General features: G+C 42.2%; 1 protein-coding gene across 1 annotated transcript in view; it reads right to left on the bottom strand.

Moving 5' to 3' along the window:
- Window positions 1–20,892, bottom strand: part of ARHGAP20 (Rho GTPase activating protein 20) — a 56,751-nt gene that overhangs the window by 24,448 nt on the left and 11,411 nt on the right. The window contains 1 exon segment of the mRNA XM_062514645.1: window positions 4,196–4,366. Within this exon segment, the coding sequence (XP_062370629.1) occupies window positions 4,196–4,366 (171 nt within the window).

A 20,892-nucleotide genomic window follows, 5' to 3' on the forward strand; every position in this document is an offset into this window, starting at 1 on the left:
GGTTCTCCTGGGCCATCACAGAAAGGCTGGAGGAAAAGCATCCCCTCCCTGAAACCAAGAGCATGTCAGCTCACCACTGTGTTGCAAATGTGGATGGGGACAGTGCTGGGCACCATGGTGATTAGTGGTTTATAAATAAATACTCCAGGTAAGCAGTTTCTTAGGGCTTTGGTACACACGGACTGCCTTCTCTGAGATTAGCCTCGTTTACAAGGTATTTGATTCAGGACAGATTGAACTAATACAGTCTGAAACATGAAAGCACTTGAACCTTGCGGCTTTAAAGAGGACATAGATGAACCTGGCTGCTCTGAGTTTTCCAGCTGACATTGTGCCAACAGGTGTGCTGAGATAGTGCAGAACATTCAGAAGAAGGTCAAGAAAGAACCATCAGTACCTATCAAACCTAAGGCTATGGTGTCTCCTGATCAGCTGAACATTTCACCCCTCTTTATTACATTTTGCTACCCAAAAAGAGAAACTTGAAGTACAGGAGCATATTTCAACATGCTATTTAGCAGTTTATGATGCAGCAAGTCAGGTCTGTCAAGAACACAGAAATAACTGTATTCTGACTGACCACGGAATGAATTGTGAAAATGTAGGTTTACAAAGAAATACTGCTCCGAATGCTAATGTAGATGTTAATCAGTGGATGTCTGGTCTGACTCCACCAAATCAATCTGTTGACCCTCCCTTTCTCCTCAACTTCTTTTTTGCCATTACCCAGCACATTGAACACAGTTTGATTTTTAAAATATTTACAGTCCATAAAGCCAGATCCCTACAGTGCCAGTAGCGGGTGTCAGGGTGTTGGCAGAAACACAAGGGTGTTTTCCAGTCATGCTTGATGTATATTCTTACCCTGTTTACCCTTGCCTAGTCACAGCTTTCAGCTATTATCAGTATTCAAGTGGCCTGGTTTCCAGAGGTGCTGAAACAGTAGCCTCCATTAACATCTAGAGAGCCCAAAGTATAATTTTATCCCTATCTGCTATGCCCTTTATGCAATCCATGGCTTCTCAGCATTTGTAAAACATGGATCCTCTATTTAAATGCCAAAGCATCACCTTCAGAAATGAATATATTGCTGACTAAGGAAGCAGCATGACAGAACATTTAAAAATGGGTACAGTAGTAATCTAATGAGCACTGTATATTTTTTAAGGAATTCCCCTAGCAAGTGCTACTGTGAATATCAAGCAGATCCCAAATCAACTGAAATCAACAGAAAAATAATGAAGACCAATGCTGTAGACACTGACACACCCAAGTTATGCCACCTCTGCATAGTACACACAGTTCCTTTTGCAGCCAATAACAGATGGAAGATTAATTTCTCCCTAGATTTGCTAATCTCCTTAACTGAACTCCCTGACAAAAGCATTTATGGATCTACTGTGAGACTACTACCATAATTCCATGCATGAACTCAGCCATTAATTCCTGTGTCCAGCCACTTCAGGAAAATGCCCTTAAAAGGCACATGTATGGATGCAGGTGCACATCACAAAGGAGAAAAAGGAAATCATTTCTCTGTGTCTACCACACAAAAATGTATGTCAGACACCTTCATCACTGAACTGACAGACACTTGAAATATCAACTGGCAGATCCTCTGCCAAATAAAAACATGCACTCTGTAAGAAATCTAATCAATATATAAAAAAGACTATAACATTTTACATATTTAACTTTGCTTTAGTTAGAAAAACTCCTTCAATAAATTAATTTGTGACTTAACCCCCACATAAAGGTAGTGAAGGACAGGGCAGCAGAGGAGCACAGTATGTGTGTCATATTTTTTATAAAACAGTGTAATGCATCCTAGAAAACCGTAGGGGTTTGTATTTCAGAAATTATTAGAAAGCAGCAAAAAAACCCACAGGCCCCTTGTCCAAAGTCATCCATAGACCACTTACAGAGAGGACTTACCCCTCAAAAATTCCAATGGGAACAATGCCAATTTGTGGCCTTTAAGCAGGAGCTCAGTGCTCTACAAACAGTTCACTCAGCAAGCTCAGAGGAAACAAGATACTTGTTCTCTTTAGGAAAAACCCGTACCCGTTTGCTGGTCATACAAAGCCTGATTGTGCATGAGCTCCATTTGTACAATGACTGGTCACCTGCAGCTGAGCTCAAACCTGCATGGGGCCCAGCTGGACTGAAGATACCTTAGGGGTTCATATGCCCCAAGCTGATAAACTACTTAAGACAGAATTATTCACAAGGAATAATGTTGAAGTTAAGTCAGATTCTACTGTATCATTAAATCTGTCCTAGTCTTACTGCTTTGACTCTGTATCAGCTATTAAAAAGTCAATAGCCATCAACAATCACGGCCACATAACAATACACACACTCGGGTTTTCCTTCTAGGAATTGGCATTGGCATTTTAGTGTGAGATAGCTTTAAAAATGCTGATTTTTAAGTAGCATTCATTAGTGACAGCTCTGATGCTTTAATTGCTGACAGGGCAGCTGTAGAGAGAACATTTCAATTAGTTCTTCAAAATACATGAAGTAAAATCACTCAAAATACTATTTTTACCACTTCTAGCAAAGACTTGCTCCCCCCACTTTTTCACATGCAAAAGCACAAATTGTTCTCTTCCACCTTTTTTAAACATTGTGTCTCTTCATCACATTAAATCCCATGCTGTAGGAGCTGCTATTACTCCCTAGGGACCAGATTTTTGTGAGGTCACACCGGCTAGTGCTTTCCTATGCAAATAGTCCCACTGGGACGCAGCCAAACCTGCAGCAACATGCGGCTCAGCGTGGGGCTATAACACAGCTTGTGCTCAGCAGGCTGACCGGGGGGGGGGGGGCTTTATCCCTCCTGACTGTACTCATCCACAATTTAGGAGCTAAGCTAGCAGACCATACCCACTGAATAGCCAGTGGACAGAGAGAGAGAACCCCAAGAGCATGAATCTGCTCACCCACTATCAATGGTCCTTCAGCACAGGTGAGTTAGCCACAGTGAGGAGCTGATTTTGCCTAAGTGGCTGTAAGAGGAACCCAGAAACCTATGTAAGTTGCAAATATTTCATTTTATGGCTGAAATTATGAGGTGAATTCCACCCTAAACCAGCAACAAACAAAAATCAATACAGGAACAATGCTGTTACTGCTAGTGCTGGTAGAATACCAAGATTTCCCCTAAATATCCTTATGTTCCCCACCCACCCAGAGTGGAACATGCTTTGTGTAAAATATCCTCTGTGTTGTCACACCACATCAAATGAGGGAGTTCAGCTGGGGGGAGGTTATATTTACTATGTGTGATTCAAACAGACACAGCTCGGATTTCTACAGAAAACACAGATTTCTTCTGGCTTTTCCCAGAAGCCCCTGAAACAATTGCTTAAGCGAAACGACACATTGCAGAAGCCCAGGATTCACACTGAGATTGCCCACCCTGTGAAACCACAACACAGTGCCTAACAGAGAGTGAAGCTACATCAGGATTTTTTATTATTATTTCTCCATAAGCCATAACAACAAGTGAAAGCACCCTCTAAAATTGCCTTAAACCACAAATGCCGCATGAAGCTGGCATGCTCGACACAGCTTGTAAATGTGATTTAATTGTGAATGGTAGAGTGAATAATCAGAGTTCAACAGCAAGCCTGATTACACATGAACACTACCCAGACTGCTCAGCATGGCTTCCCCTTCCCCATGCTCCTTCTGGCACAGGACAACCTACAGAGATAGACACCGCAGTGCTGCATGCAATCTCTATTTTTGTACAGCTGCTCATCCCTGGTGTGTATCAAAGCAGCTTCCAGGTAAGGATTAAAACCTCCAGTCCCTCTACAACACAACCACTGGAGCTATCCCAACCCCACAGGACTGAAGATGACCTGTCTAAAACAATAAGTTGAAGGCAGCACATTGGACATAGCTGAGCACCAATGAGTCTTTTGTGACACTGCCCACCCAAAGTGGACAAGATGACAGAGAACAAGAAATATATCAAAGAATATCTGATATTTCCATAAATGCTGCATCCTGAAATTCCTCTATGGCTATGCAGTTTTCAAAGGTCCCTGGAGAAGTCAAAATAAAACATTTCTTTATAATTTAGGGCAGATTTGCTATTAAAAAGCATTCTGGAAATCCATGCTACGTTCCACTGAAGAATCTGTCTGCTCTGCAGGAGCAGTGCCTGAGGGGCCATACTCACTTGGACTTGGCAACTACCAGAAGGTCTGTGAAGAGGAAAAGGTGTCGCTCCTGGGTTTGCAGACTCGTCTTCAGCTGCACGTGGCCATCCAGGATGAAGGTTCGGTTGTGGCAGATGAAAGACTGCACAAGGGGCCATGCCTCTGGGCTGATGGGGGACAAACAGCCTTCCCTGCAAAAGGACATAAAATAAACGGAATTAAGGAACACAAACCAGCCGCTGCTTAGCCTGCGAGTGAGAACCAGGCAGTGACTTCCCACACCTGCTGCCAAGAAGTAATTTATTATTTGACCACATTTCAGCGAAAGGTGAGAGGCACTTACAGGATAATTCAGCAGTCAGATTCTGACACAAAATATGTTAGGAACTGTCCTCACTGAACCTTTAAAGCCCAAGCTGTAAAAGCTGTAGCATTTAACATGAGTAGCATTTAGCAAAGGACAATAGCCCTCCCCATTTTGGCTATTTGTATTTGTCTCCCATTGTACTGAAGTCTTAGAGAAAATATTTAATCTCCTGTAGGCTCTCCAAAAAGAGAGAGGACACATGTGCCTGATGAACAGATAACTGCACACCCACCTTGATCAGAATAGGACTCATACTCAGGGTTAAAAGACATTTATAGAAATTATTCAGAAACAACGACAAATATAAGGTGTTACTGAACCTTGCTAGAGACACACCATGCTCTAGATGCAACATGAGAAGGCTGCTCAGCCTTTCTCTCTCCCAGCACACAACCCACAAACATTGAAGTAAGCTCCTGCTGCAGGCTTTGGTTGTGTGGCAGGAGCACAGCTGTGCTGCTGGGTAATCCAAACGCAAGCCTGTGAGGGAAATACCAGGCTCTCTTCTAGAAGACAGTGTTCTTTGCCAAGGAGGTATTGAATAAGCTGCAGCCCAAGGTGGAGACGTGATTCTCTCAAACTCTCCTGATATAACTGTTCTACATAAAGCAGCTGAATAGTTCTTGAAGCAGAAATAGATTTTCTCTAGCATGATGGTCAGTTTACTCATCCAGACAGGATATCCCTGCTTTCTGAGCCTTGCTCTAACAAACGACTATTTATATGGAGCCAAACCAAATGAGTGTGAGGGTCTGAGAGGAGGACACTCCTTCTCTAGGGTTCTGTAGAAGCTTGTAGCAGGTCAGGCTCTCCCTTGGAAAGCCAGAGGCATGGCCTCAAGTTCTCACACAAAGCTGAGAGAACTGAACCTGGGACTACTATGCCCTGGTGTACCTTAAATAATGAATTTCTGGATTAAATCCAGGAACCATCAGTATCTTTACTCATGATTTTAAAATTCAACTTTTCAATTACTGGCTTTCTCAAGAGATGCCTTCAAATGAACCATTTCCCACTGGCAAAACAAATCAGTTCAATTTTTATTCAAAAGTATTTAATTATCTTTTTCTTGTTTAAAAAAAAAAAAAGTCAAGCTAACACTTGGCAGGATCAGCTTGGCAAGGGCAGGCTGAAGTGAACAGCTTTGCAATTCCAGTTCATTCCCGGTCCCACTGGAATGGATGACAAACACCTAATGACTTTTCTGGGAGAAGACATGGAGCTTATACAGTGAAAGTCACAAAATAAATGGGGGAAATGAAAGAAAACAAGAGCAAGCACAGGAAACCTTCAAAGAAGGTCATAAACCTTGTACCTCTCACAGAGCCTGGATGACTCATGACCCTCCTCTCCTTGGTACTTGTGGCTGGATTATGCAGAAAGTTATTTAGGAAATCCTAACAGCTGGGAAAGAAAGGATAAGCTCTAAGACTGGTCTACATTATCAGGACACACTTTCACTGATGTATAAGAAGCTGGCAAGAATTTCAACCTGCTAGGAAGGGCCTTGGATTTGGCCTTGGATTCCCCTTTCTGGCTGGGAGTCTTCAGTTTATAAAAGAATTCCTCAACTTATTTTATTTTAAACTGTGTCTTAATCTTGTCTTTCATTGCATTCCCCTTCAGGTAAGTGAGAAAGAGGAATGACTTACAGAATGAATAATGCAAACCTAAGTTATCTGATCATTCCAATGCAGAAGAGGTATCCAGGAGTGTGGAGGTTAAAGCAGAGGGAGGAATTTTGGTCCAGCATAACAGGGATATACACTGTGTGCCCAGCAATAGGAGCCAGGGGAACAACAAGCACCTCTCCTACCCTGCCATTCCCATGGCACTAGAAATTGCCACCTCACTAGCTCATCCATCAGTGTTAGGTAACTGGGGCTCCATTAACTCCCTAGCAGCACTCGGCACAGAAACTGAAGCAGAATTCAGGAATGCTGATGAGTCCACCTGTGTGAAAGCCATGCACGGCTTTACCTCAAAGATTAAATCAGGGATATGCTCACCTGTACTTGAACACAGTAATAACAATTGTGAGGAAAACCATTTTCATGTTACACTGCTGTAAGCATTCTTACAATCATAAGGTCTGGCTCTTATGTCTCCATATAAGTAATTCTGTTTGATTATTCCTATTTTTACATTTTCTACATCATGACACATAAGCCCAGGAGCCTCTCAAATTAAACTAAGCAAATTCTTTGCTATGTTGCTACGCAAATGAAGGTGTAGTAGGTTTAGTAATGTCAGCAGGGTCAAGCAAATTGAACTGCCTTTTGAGCCAGTGCCTTTCAAGCACATCTGTCAGATGAACTCTAATAAGTACTCTTACACAAACTAATATTAGATCTTACCTGATAAGCCTTATTTTAAAAAGAATACAAAAGAAAAAAAAGAAGTGTCAATATTTTCTTCAAAGTGGAAAAAAATATCAAAGCTATTAATTTAGCCAGAGTCTTTTAACACCCCGGGAACAAGGAACATGGAGGAAATTCAGCAGTGACAGAAATGTCTTTTGGAAAGCAGGCTTTTGATACTCTCAATTAATGTTCCTTTGTTACAAGACATGAATGAAACCCAAGTGTTGTTATACTGAAGAAAATGCAGATCAGCAATATCCTCAGGCATAAGGATTTATATGAGAGAGGTATTTTTGCAGCTCAGTTTTTAATGGCTCAATGATTTTTCTCACCATTACATGGGTCTAATTTTGAAAAAGTGCTCAGTACATAAATACTGATTCTTTGAAAATTCCTTTCAACAAAATTAAGCAAAACTCAGGTCAACATGATTTCTGATATAAATAAAAAATTAAACTCAGTGACTTAAGGCTCTCTCTGCCTCTCCTGTATTTCCCTAAAAATCACGTTATGATTAGCACATGTAAAAATCCCACACAGTAACATCTTTCCACTTTGGCAGAAAAAAAAAAAAAGCTGTCATCCAGCTTAAGAATGTTAAGAAAGAGCTGTGAAGTGAGTCCTGAAAGATGGAGTTAGATGGGAACCGTATAGAGCCAGCAATCAGTCATGTTCTACTTTGTGAGGAAGCAAGGCTGACACTCATGTTTTGATGGCATTGCCATTATAAAACTCTAGTCTTAAGTGGACTTTTTCCCCTAAAAGTATTATTTTGGGGTTCTGAAATTTCCATGTGGGATTTTAATTAAGAAAAAAAATTTGCAATTTGAGGATATCTACAGAGATATTCTTGAGCTCTTCAGGAAAAGACTAAAATTACTGTGCTGGATGAACCTAGTAGACAGATAATTGAAGATTTCTCTCTGGGTGTTTTCAGGACATAAATTTTTATACCTCTTATTTTTCAAATTAATCAAAATAGTAATTTTGTGCCTATTCACAAGACACTATAATTTAAAAGACCGCTTCAATTTTGTAGGTGAAACATATGAGGGTGAAATCTACTGTAGTCAACCAAATATTGAAAAACACATCTTGGCAGCATTTGGTGTGAAAGCAAACATCAGAGCTCACTTCATCGATCTTTTATTTACTAGAAACCACAGAAACACAAAAAATACTTCTTCCCCCTGAAGATCTTCCTTGGGGTTTCCAATAAAGCTGAAACCTGAATGGCATTACCCACAAAATGTTTATTCTTGGTGTTAATGGAGACTTCAGCTTTATTCTCTGTTTATAGTGAAAACAATGGAAGAAAATATACTTTCTGAAGGAGAGCTCAACAATCCATGCTAAGTGGTTACTAAATCCATGATCCAAATGTCATTTATTCCAATAGGAAGCTTTCCCCTGATTTCAGTTGATGATGACTTCATGGGTATAGCCTATCATGGGTTTAGATTAAGCTCTAGGATACCTCAGGGGCACAACCTGTTCCAAGGTAGCTAAGCTGGAATGAGCTGCTGCAAGTATCTCAGCTATATGACACCCCTCTCACAGACTGCTCATGCTCCATCCTAAACCTCACTCCATTGTTTTGGTTGCTGTTCTCTGCCAGAACTTTTCTCCACTGACAATCTCTCTGCAGACACAGAAGTCGATTTCCTCTCACGATGCAGCACCAGTGCTCTCTGCACGACTGATACGTATTGAAATAAAATATCAATTCTCTTTTTAATCTCTGAAGTCCTTCTCAAGATGTAGGTGAGAAATTCACCTTTTCATCAGCAGAGCAGTGGCATTATAGCTATTCAAAAGGCTGAACCAGCCTAGCAATGTGTGAGGCTGCACTTGGTCTGTCAAACACATACATAATACCTTTCCAAATTCCTCTTACAGGGAACAACTTGGCCTGCACTCATTTCACAAATATGTATTGTAGGTATAAATCCTGAAAGCCTCCACTGGTGCTGAAGCTCAAGTAAGGACCAGAGGGTCTTTCCAATTTTCGTATAATCAATCATAGAATCATGGAAGGGACCCATGAGAATCATTCAATCACAGAGTCACAGAATAGCCTGGGTTGGAAGTGACCTTTAAAGGTCATCCAGTCCAACACCCCTGTGAAGAGCAGGAGACCTTCCGCTACATCAGCTTGCTCAGAGTCCTGACCAACCTGACCTTGAATCTTCCCAGGCATGGGGTATCTTAATGCCCCTCAAGGAAGCCTATCTTACAGGCCACCTTTAGGTACTAGAAGGCTGCACTAAGGTCTCCACAGAACTCTTCTCCAGGCTGAACAGTTCAAATTCTGTCAGCCTTTCCTCTTAGGAGAGACGTTCCATCTTTCTAGTAACCTTCATGGCTTTCCTCTCCCGGCTCCAATAGGTTCATTTTCTTTCTGTGCTAGGGATCCCAGAACTGGACACAGAACTCCAGGTGGGGTCTCACCAGAGTGGAGTAGAGGGGGAGAATCCCCTTCCTTGACCTGCTGCCCACACTGCTTTTGATGCTCCCCAGGACATGCTTGGCCCTCCTGGCTGCCAGGGCACTGCTGACTCATATTCAACTTGTCACTGACCAGGATCCCCAGATCCATTGCCCCTGGGCTGCTTTCCAGCATCTCACTCCCCAGTCAGTCTGTACTCCCACAGTTGCCACATGCCAGGTGCAGAATCCACCAGTTTCCCTGGTAAAACATCATGAATTTGCCTAGGTCTCTCTGCAGGGCCTCTCTGCCTTCCAGGGGGCCAACAGTTCCTCCCAGTTTGGTGTCATCAGCAAACTGATGTAAGTGTACCTTCAAGTCCTGTGTCCAAGTCATTTATGAAGACAGTGAAGAGGATCTGCCTACAGCCAAGCTTGCAGCTTGCAGCATAAATCTAACCTTGTTTCAGCTACAGGCTAGAGAGCCCACCAAGCACAGCACCTGCTGACCTTCCCCACAGTGTTTAGAGACATCAGACTTACTTTGTAGGTTTCAAAGGCCAGTTTTGGATGATTCTAAAGAATAAACAATTTATCCTTTAGGAATAATAAAGCAAATGAACTTTCAGCTTCAGCATCTCTCACTAAAGCATTTACTTTGCCATCACTGAATCACAGCTTTGCACTGGAGCAGCCCACTGAGAGAAGCAGGAGCTACTCACATCCTTTCAGGGCTATGCTTTTCAGGGCTATGCTGTGAAAACAGCAGCTATCTGCACCGTAAGAAATGTCTACAGTTCAGCCTACATTACGGATTTTTGCCAAAATAGATTATCAGTCAGGGAAAACACGTAATTTGTGACCAGTAGAGATACCCCCGAAAGTGAGCAAGATCCAGGAGGTAAGTTCCTCCACTTTCTTAATAGAGCTCATATTGGAAATCAGGTAACAATACTTTTTTTTTCTGTGCCTCCCACTCAGACCCTTAAGCACCTAAAGAGTACTGTGAGAAGGAACTTCAGTAGGAGCTTAATAAACAGTTTCCTTGGTTTTTTGCTAATGAGGCAGGACCTGCTAATTGGAGCTTGGAAGCCAAGATGGTTTACTGCTAGAAATCTATTAACACACAGACATATTACCCATACTGTGCCTAGAAGGTGTTTTGCATTCAAGGTAATTAGCTTAATACTGTAGTGAGAACAATTCTTTAACTAACCAAAAGCAAATAGGTTGAATTTGGTGTGCAAGAGCTCGCCAAATAAGGTTAGATAAGGTGAAACAAAAAACCCAACCAAAACTGTAACTCAGCAGTGAGTACTGACTCACCTTGAAGCACTCCTCATAGCACACCAAAGGGCAGTGTTAGCATTTCAGGACTTCAACACACATTGAATTTCATCATAAATGGTAATCTGGATGTGACTTGCACTGTATACTAGTCAACTTGACAAAATCATCACAGATTTTGCCAGAATAATCACACAAACCAGATCACTGTGTTCCGTACACTAAAGAAGAGTGAAAAACTAAATGAAAGAAAAGCTTTTCTGGTACACTGAAAACAATTGTCCATGCTTGGGCCTGAACACAGAACAATGGAGATAGTCCTGTTCATGCTCCTGATTAATTTAGTTTCTGTCATGCTGGCAGCTTATTGAAGCATATGGCTTGAAGAATCACTCCTCAGGCTAGAACAGCCGTGAAGAGAAAGGAGGCTACAACTGCACTACACCCATTTGCAGACCTACCTCCAAAATCTGTCAGCAAAGGGGCTTTGTCTTTGCAAAACAGTTGAGGAACAAGCAAAGCCCTGTATAAGTTCTTGATCATTCCCTCAAACCAGCTGTAATGGAAAAGGGAAGGAACAGGGAGATACAACACAGTACTCCTCAATAACACTATCTACCTGGGGGTCCCCTTGTGAAGGCTTCTGGCTTGGAACAAACTATCCATGGAGTAAGGAGTAGAAAACAGGGATGCCAACAGCCATGACCATTTCCCATGATTTGCTCAGTCCAGCCTGCTCCATCTCCACTGCCTGGCTGAGGTTCAGCATAACCACGCAGATCCCTGATGTCCTCAGAGATGAGCATTCACAGCTCCCATTGCTGTGAACAAGGTAACACAGACTAGGCTCACCCACACGGAGCAATCTGCAGCTCACAGCCCTACTTAGACAGGCAGATATATATAGCTATAGATATATATAGAGATGTGTAAATTCATCTGCATTTTTAAAGGTGCTAACTGCTCCTTTCTGCCACTGTCTCTGAACCACAAGCAGTGCCCTCGGCAAGTCGCCCACGTGCCCAGGATCTGCCCACTTCAAATCTTTGTGATCCTGAATATGCACCTACATTTATACAGCACTTTATTGTAATACATATAAAAGTATACTTGGAGGGTGAAAGAAAGCACAAAAAGTATGAGCATAGAGGGTAGGACTGTTTTCCAGGAAGGTGGTAGGTAAGATGTGGGCCAGCACAAAGTTAGAATGCAGCTCTAAACTTACATGGACTATTTATAGAAGGAACTTCAATAAACAAGCATAAAACTCCCTTAATCACATGGGCTGACAACCCATTTTGAAAATCTGCTGTCAATTGATCCCTGCTATGCCAAGGGAGCTTCGTTCTGAGGATGCTGGGCATGTTTGCATGCTGTTATCTTTGGTAAATCTTATACAGTTGAGGCAGCACTTTGTGAAAACAGTGCAGCATTCCAGAAATAGCAAGTCTATTTTCTGCAGCACTCCTTTAAAGTCCCCTAGGCCATCACCATTGTGGGTACAGTAGCTTTTTGTACCATGAAACAAATGAGATCTACTTGGTTTTTCAAACAGTATTAGTTGCTAAGTTTTACAATGTCTGATTCTACTTCACAAGTGCTCTTTGCCGGTTGCAACTTCTCTTTTACAAGTCATGTATTTGAACAAATATGGGGTAGTCACCCCTCACTCCTGCATCTTCCCTTATGGACTGTGCCTCTGATCTCACAGGGAATCCTCTGACCTGGAGCACGTATCAGCCTCCAGCACAGAGCTGTCCTCACTCTACCCAGGCAGGCAGCTGGACCTCAGAAAATTACACCCAAGATCAAGCAGTGAGTCCCAACAGGGTCACAAAGACTTCAGACTAAAATATGCTGCAACCCACTCTCCAGCACTGGCAGGGCAAGCACAGGCCTGGACAATGGAAGGAAGATGTATATTAATTGAGATTGGGACCAAGTTTTACTCAGATAAATAGACAAATTTACATTTTAGGGTGGAAATCAACGCTAAAACTTGTATGAGTGAAAGTGGATATCACTCCTCTGCTTCTAAAACTCAGTGTGCACATTTTAATGCAATATATATTGAGAAAAATATTCCAACTTAAATTATAATAGGATTCTAAAAATTGTCTTGTATTGTCTCTGCATGATGTCAAAACCTTATGAAACACAATAAAAATTATTATGAAGAAAAAGGTGGTTTGCACTAAATGTTCCAGGTGCTGAGGCACATAACAGACTACTTTTCTGTACTCTGGCAGTAGAATATCACATAGCTGTAGGGTAAAAGGCTTCATTAAAACAAAATCCTCACACTTTTCACGATGGAAGCTTGGCAGCTTATCTGTAAATAAAGCTGCACTTAAGTAATTTTTACATAGCCAAAAGGACAATATTCTCTGCAGAGCAAGCATGCACTACAGCGTGGAGGCTGGAGACAGGAAATACACTTGTGGTTTGGTTTGCTTCCAAGCCCTTTTGTTTTATTTTAACAAACAGCTGCAAGGTGTTTACTCTGAAAATTTAACACAAGAGTAAAATTCTCTATTGGTATAAATTAGCACCACACATTTTGGTCATATTTTGCATATTTCTACCAGAAAATAATTTAGGGCAAGTTATTTAAATACTTTGAAAGTTCTTGCAGTGTGGGTGTTCTACAGTCCTGCTATACAGGAGTCAACAAGTTCAAGGGGTTTTGGTCTAAAGCCCCCTGAGCAAGGGAGAGGTTTGGGAGAGGTCACATTCGAATGCAGAAGTCAATAAAAGCTTTTTGGCCTTAGGGAGAATCAATCTTCTGTTCACCACTGCAGTCCTCACTCACTTTTACTGACTAACATAGCAGCACCACCTTGAGTTACTCTCTTTGCAGATGCACCAGGGAAATGCCATTCCAGGCACTATCTACCCAAAAGATTTCATTGTTCAGACCAAAGGGGAAAAAAAAGTCACCAAAAAAGTGACCTTTGGGGGGGGAAAAAAAGAAAGATAATAAAGAAAAAAAAAATTGGAAAAAAAGCAGGATGAACTGAGGGGGAAAGAAAACCCCAAAACTTAACACCCCAGCTCTACAGTTCTGCACCATGGTTGTCTGGGCTTTTTGGAGGTTCTCATGGCCTACAAGAATCCTGGATGCACAGGCTACCTTTGTTAAAAACCAACCAAACTTCTTCCTACCCATCCTGAGGAGGCATACAGAGAAGCACTCTGGGATCTCAGTCCCACTAGAGATCCAGTGTTATTTTAGTCAGCCAAAGTAATAAGGTTTTTGTCCTACCTTAACTTTATTGAGAAGCAGTAATTGCAATTTGGATAATTAATTCCACTTAATCGCAACCAGAACATTTAAAAGCCTGGCTCAACTCCACTGACTTTGACTTACCTCATGGATGAGAATGACCTTTTATTCAAAAGGGGCTTTCATATATCTTCTTGTAAAGTGTATTACAAGAGTTCAGCACAGGTCATATAGCAGCCAGGAATTCTGGGTTACCAAAAATATCTAGGACATTCTGCAGATCTCTACAGAAACAGGTGATTTAAAGCTCGTGTGCACATGAGATAAAAAGATCAGTGTGGACATCTTTAGAAATCCTTTCTGGAACATCATGGATGGCTGTCAGTGAGCCTACATGTTTCTGCTGACCAGAACATCTCCAGCTATATGTCACACAGGCTGTAGATGGGCAGGAGTAAGGCACTTGTATGACCATGTGCTTTCAACAGGGAAATGGCATTTTCTAGTTGACTGCCTGGGTTTACTGCCTGTCAGTCACCCCACTCAATTACTGGGTAATACCAATGGGGCTGTTCATGGTCTCCCAGAGTTTCAGTGCTCAATAATCCTTCCTTTTTAGGCTCTGATTTTCCCATTATTGAAGAAGCAAATCAGATAGGTAGGTTGAGATTAGATTTTAGGAAGAATTCTATACTGTGATTGTGGTTAGGCACTGGCACAGGTTGTCCAGAGAAGTTGCAGATACCCCATTCCTGGAAGTGTTCAAGGCCAGGATGGATGGGGCCCTGAGCAACCTGGTCTAGTGGACATTATCCCTGTCCATGGCAGGGAGCTTAGAACTAGATGATCTTCAAGGTCTCTTCCAACACAAGCCATCCTATGATTTTATGAACTCTGGGACACAGTGGGGTGAACTCCACAAAGCCTCACCACAGACATGGAGAGAGGATCTGCTCAGCCCCTGTATTGGCTTAAGTTTGTAAGGACCATTTCCCTAAGAGGGATGACCAATATGGGTGCCAACATGGAAGACAGGAGTGCCTCGTCACCTGTTCAGCCTCCAGGGCTTTGAATTATATTTTGATACTTGTACTACGGCACAGCAATTATCCTATTACAGTGAACAGATTACTTGATATGGCTGCTGCTGACAGCTATAGCAAGTGTAGTGACCCAGATTCCTTGTGAACATGCATGGAACCACAAGTACCTGTTTGCTCTCCCATAATTAACTGCCCACTTATTTATTCAAGGAGTTTTTCCCCACAGCTACTCAGGCAGGTTAGTCAGAGGTTCCTCCTCCACTAGTGATTTGAGCTGGGGAAAAAAACTGTTAGAGCATCGCCTACATCTCTATGCCTTATGAGGATAATTACCTGTTCAGTGCTGCCAACAGTTATGCTGTACTGGGATGTGCAAAAGCAAAAATCCAGGTGTTTGGTAAGATCTCTGGTCAGCAGGACAGTGTCTAAAGGACAGAGGCACTTGAGAGGTCAGGAAGCCTCTAAGATTATGCTTTTCTGTCATGAGTTTAGAGTCTTGCCCCTGAGGTTTATTATGCTTCATTGGATCTAGCCCCCAGTACACGAACACTGAAGAACAGGTAAAGATACCTAAATATAGACTGTTACTCCCACGAGGTGATTAAAACCCCTCACCAGCAGCTTTGTGCACCACAAGGACGCAGCTGGACCAGGAGAAGCAACTCCATTATCAGCCCAGAGGAGAGTCCAACAGGTATTTAATGCTGGCCCATGTCAGAGGTCAGAGCACCAGAGGCTGCACATCAGCCAGCACATCATTAGAGTCTTTCTGCTTGTTTACACAAGATAAATGATCATTAAGCAGACTGAGCAAGTTGGTCTGTGATTTCCTCAGGTATGCTGTTGCCCAAACTGCTTGGCCAGACTGTCATTTGGCATAGATTTCATTGTTTAAAATCAGCGATACACAATGGCTGGACAAGAGCTGCGTTCTGCCAGACCTCAAGGCCTAATCCAAAAAGTCCTTTAAATGGGCTGCAGCCAAAAGCACATGTGGACACTGAGACATCTGGACAAGCAGAGCCCTGTACTCATCCTGATCAGCACTGCCCCTCACTGTCTTCATACTGCCACAACTCTCTCCAAAAGGGAATCTGCTTAAGGTGCTGGTGGTAAACTATTAGTAATTCATTGTAAAATTAATCCCCTATTTCAACTCCAATCCCTCCAAAGCCCTGCTTCCAAGCCTTCCTTATTCTTACCTCTAGTCCTTTCCTTTTAATAAAAAAAGCAGCATATCTCCAAAAGCCACAGCTCATTTCCATCTCCAGATGTACAAACATCGCTAAAAGCCAGTTTGTAGGTCGTAAATGAAGAACTGAGGAGTTTTATCAAAAACAAACATATGCACACATACACCCACACAAAACAAAACAGAAAAAACACAGCAGAGGGGTTGCAAATCTCTGAGTTAAAAGGCCATCTGAGGCCTCAGAAAGTTCACCTTGTTAACAGTTAATAAAATTTTATCCTCAGCTATTATTATGTAAAAGTAACTTTTGTGTTCAAACACATGGTTTAAGGAAGCAATACTCTAGTGTTATAATTAGCTTTAATCAAACATGAATTAGATACACTAGAAACTGAAAACCCATCACAAATTGTTTTAATTATGTATAATTCCATTAAAAAGCAAGAGCATTAAATACAAAACAGTAATTTTAAAACAATTACTATTTTTCTACAAATTCATATATGCTTACCTTACGTAGGGAAACATGACATATTGAGGGGAGAATTCCAGGGCAGTCCTCATACAGAGATTTCTGCCCATTCTGATTAAGCATAAAATGTTAAAGCATCAAAACTTTCAACAAAATAAAAAAATCTAAGAAAAAAATCCCAATCAAGTGCTTTGAAACTGAATTAAACCTAAGAATTAGACCCAGGAGCAAAGACACCTTCATTTGCTTTGGTGACTGAGTCTGTAGGAATAGGATTCTCCGTCCTTTTTGATGCCTGGCTGGAGCCAGCTGGGATGGTACCTGTCCGTGCTGTGAGATGTTACATAGTGATTTGTGTCACTACGAAAAATACACCGTGGGATCAACATAAACAAAAATACTGAACTCAAAGTAAAGAATTAACATGAAACACAGGAAAATATAATGATTTCATTATACTTGTTTAAATCACTTTGATGTGAATTGTTAGCTCTTGTTTTTATATATTTTTTATTATTTTGCCACTAAACTATGAACTGTATCCACTTTTTATGTATAAGGAAAATGCAAGCTTGTACGAACACGAGCAGGCTTGTCACTGCTGTTACCTGCTTGCCAGGAGTGTAACCTGACAACACGTTTGAGCCTTGTCCAGACTGGTGGGACCCTGTAGCCACTGCTGCTGGAGTGCTAGCCAGCATGTTGGGGCGTGCTGGGGCTTGTAGCCCAGCAGAGAAGGCATGACACGGCCCAACAAGAAACTGCCTGTAAAAGGGGCAGCGACCAGGGGTAGGACGGACGTGTTGGCGGAGCGCGGACTCCCCGCGTCCCCAGCGCTGCTTGCCCGCTCCTTATCAATGAATTAATAACTTGCCTTATTGATTGACCTACCCGATCGTGGTGAGTAATTTATAACAGTGCCAACTCCCGCTCTGGTTCTGAGCCCCGCTCTCCCCGCTGGCAGCGGGCAGTTGCTCCGGAGGCAAATTCCCACATGTAGAAGGCAATCCTGGAAACCGGCACACACACAGCATGGCCTTTTCCCCTCACAGCCCTGCAAACTCCCAGGCGAGGCCCTGCCTGTCCCACTCCACCTCAGGGCTGACCCTAAGCCATGCCCCCGCCCGCAGCGGCACCATCGGCCGCCCAGGCCATGGCGGCCTTGGCCCAGCCTGCCGCTCCTCTGCCTCCGCCCGGGATGTGCCACCCACGGCCCACGCTCCAGCAAAGGCTGCCACGGTGTCCGGGGGCTGTGCGAGAGCAACACTCACCTCCGCATGGGCAGACAGGAGAGAGGACAGGGCAGCCTCTGCATCTGGGCCTGGTCCTGCACCAGCAGGTAAAAATGGCCGCGGCGCGCGGCCCGGGCGCCTGTGCTGCCTCTCCATCGCCTCTGCAGCCAAACACACCTCACGGAGATCAATTGCACTGGGAGGCAAAATTACTCACTAGCATGGAAACGACTGGAGCAAAATTAGCTCCGCTGAAATGTCTACATAACAAGCTGGTTACTTGCAATGGACTTTTATCCCCTTCATCCCTGCCACCGGTTTTGCCTGAAGCACCAACTACACATCCTCCTGGTGAAAAAGAGACAGTTAAGGCCTTCTGGCAATTTACATTTATTAAAAGTCTCTATTTTTGTCTTCTTCTAGTCACATAGCTTGGATCATCCACATATCTTCTGACTAAGACCGGGAAAACACAATGTCCAAGGCTCTGGGAACACTCTGTATTTGACTCGCGCCAAGTGGAATGTATTACTAGATTACACATATGATCTTCATTATCTGGGATATTTAGCCTTTGGCACAGGACCCCTAAAAGATGACAGGCCAGAAGCACTTACTGTGCACTGGAAAAAGGAAGAACAACATCACTGTGAATGGCATAAACCACCTCTTAGGTAAACAAGGGTGTTTTCTCCCTTTGTAAACTTGTCAAATCTTCAGTTTTTACTTCCACTTCTTCAACCATAAAAGCCATATAACAAAATTGGGTAGGGGTAACATTTTAGGAACTTCCTTTTCAGGTTCATTATTCAGGGGAGTTATTCATAAAACTTTCTAAAAAATATCCTTTGGGGTTTTTTTTAAACAGCCTGTGCTCCCAGCTTACACCAAAATAACATCATAAGCACACTTCATACTGTAGAAAAGAGTTGTTACATTTTCGGTATTTTAACACCTTTAATGTGTAAAGACACAGATCTATAAGTGGTCTTCCAGACTCAGAAATTGTGAAATTATATTACTTAGTTTCAGCATTTAAAACCTGTTGAGGTGTGCATTAGAAAAAGGGAAGCTGCTGGTGACTGCAGCATAGAGCAGTCCCAGTGAAATATTAGAGATGCAAGCAGAAGACCACCAATGCTGAGCAAAATCCTGGGTTTTATCACATGTGAAAATTATTTTGAGGGACAGCAGAACAAAAGCTGAAAATTTGACTTGAAACAAGTCTTTCATATTCTATATCAATTATTTGAGATGACAATACCTGATGCATTAAATCCAGGCCTCAGACATTTCTGTTTCAAGCATGTAATTTGTATTGCACTGAACTGTACCATTAAGTTGTGCAGGTTTCACTAAAAGACACCAAGAAAGAGGAAAATTACAACTGCAGAACAAGTCCAGGGATAAATATAACTAACCCAAATCCATTGCCAATTTCATACACATTAATAGAATTGACAATCAAATTTATTTTTTCTGCACCTGAATATGAGCCAAGAAAAGTACCAAAAGCTTACTTTTCCAATGTATTTCTACAATAACCTTGCTCAAAGTGCTTCTGAAGAGTAGATTTGATGATGTAAAGAGTCTTTACGTGGCTACTCATCACAATTTTGTGATGAAAAAGAAGCTGTACAGGGGAAAAAAAAGGAAGATAAACAAAATGTGGCAACAGTGGTCTGCATATCTTCATCTCTTAGACGTAAGGGCCCAAATTCCACTCTAATATCTGTAGTATTTACTATGCTTCTCTTCTGCCTGCAAGTACAAGTCAAGTGAGGCATGAATTACAGCAAGGTTTCCCTTCTGTGAGCCACCATGCCATACAGCTATCCCAGAACTCTTCTTTAGGCCGAATATCATGTAACTCCTTCTATATGATTGACCAAGGCAAGGCAAGATTTGTAATGAAAGCAGAATGTTAATTAAACCAAATGATACAGCTGGAGAAAAAGATGACAAGCTTTTAAGCACACAAGATTTTCAGACTTGCTTCTCTTTCAGGACTGGATAAGAGGACAATGACCCAAACAAGCATCTGGTTTTTCCAGCGAAATCATCTTGTCTTGCTCACATCCTTGTGTCATCGCAGCTACAGTAACACTGCCAACAAAAACCTTAGTCCTCTGAATGCTAAATAGCCATCTCCAGATGTCACAGTGGTTTTCTTTGAATAAATAGCATTAATAAACTTTAAAATGCCCCACAGTAAGTCTGTCCAAAGTGCCACTACATTTTATGAAAGTGCCCTGTATATAAACCAGGGACACCTGACATATAAAGTGGTATAAAAACACAAACTGACTCGGCTTCTAAGTATTTCCTGCTCTTTTAAACTTTGCACTTGTTCATTAATTTCAACAAATACTGAGGTGAGCCAGCTGTTGAGGTGAGAGTATTCAAATAAATCCCTCACAAATGTTTGTTACCTTCAGATAGGAGCTTTACTATCTACAAGTCATTAATCAACCATTAACAAGTAAGTGTTATGGAGTCCCAGTATTAAGGTTCACTGCCAGAGAAGCATAATAGATTTTGCAGATTGGCTGTGTCTATAAGGACTAAGAGCAGAGAAAGGTCTGAGGTAAAACATTTGGAGGAGATTAGAAAACATGGGAAGTAATTGTGTTGCTCTTCAGCTTTCCTTCAGAGAAAGCACTTCACCAGAGTTAAGCATTTACACAACAAACCGAGTGGAAAGATCAAACTCATCCATCAGTTTGGCGATGAAAAGGAATGTGCTTTGCACAGTCAAACAGGGAAGTCAGGCACAGGTGAGAACTGCTGCTCCTGTGAACAATAATGAACACCATGCAAAGTGTCACCCTCTAAACTGAAAGACTCTGAAGCTACAAAATCACCTGCTCTGACTTCAGTGTCCTCAGACTTCACCCAATACCTTTCACAAAGGCCACAGACTTCAGTTCAAAACAAAGGAAGCAGCTAAATTGTTGCATGCCACAGGCAGAGGACATGACTGAGCCAGCATCCATCAGTTGTTGTGTAGGACAAGCATTGCTTACTGCAGAACAAGGAAATTCATTCCTCTCTTTGGTCCTCTCCACCACACAGCTTCTGCCAACTGGCCTTACGAAAGAATCCTTT

The sequence above is a fragment of the Cinclus cinclus genome, chromosome 2 (genome assembly GCF_963662255.1).
Source record: "Cinclus cinclus chromosome 2, bCinCin1.1, whole genome shotgun sequence".
Classification (NCBI taxonomy): Eukaryota; Metazoa; Chordata; class Aves; order Passeriformes; family Cinclidae; genus Cinclus; species Cinclus cinclus.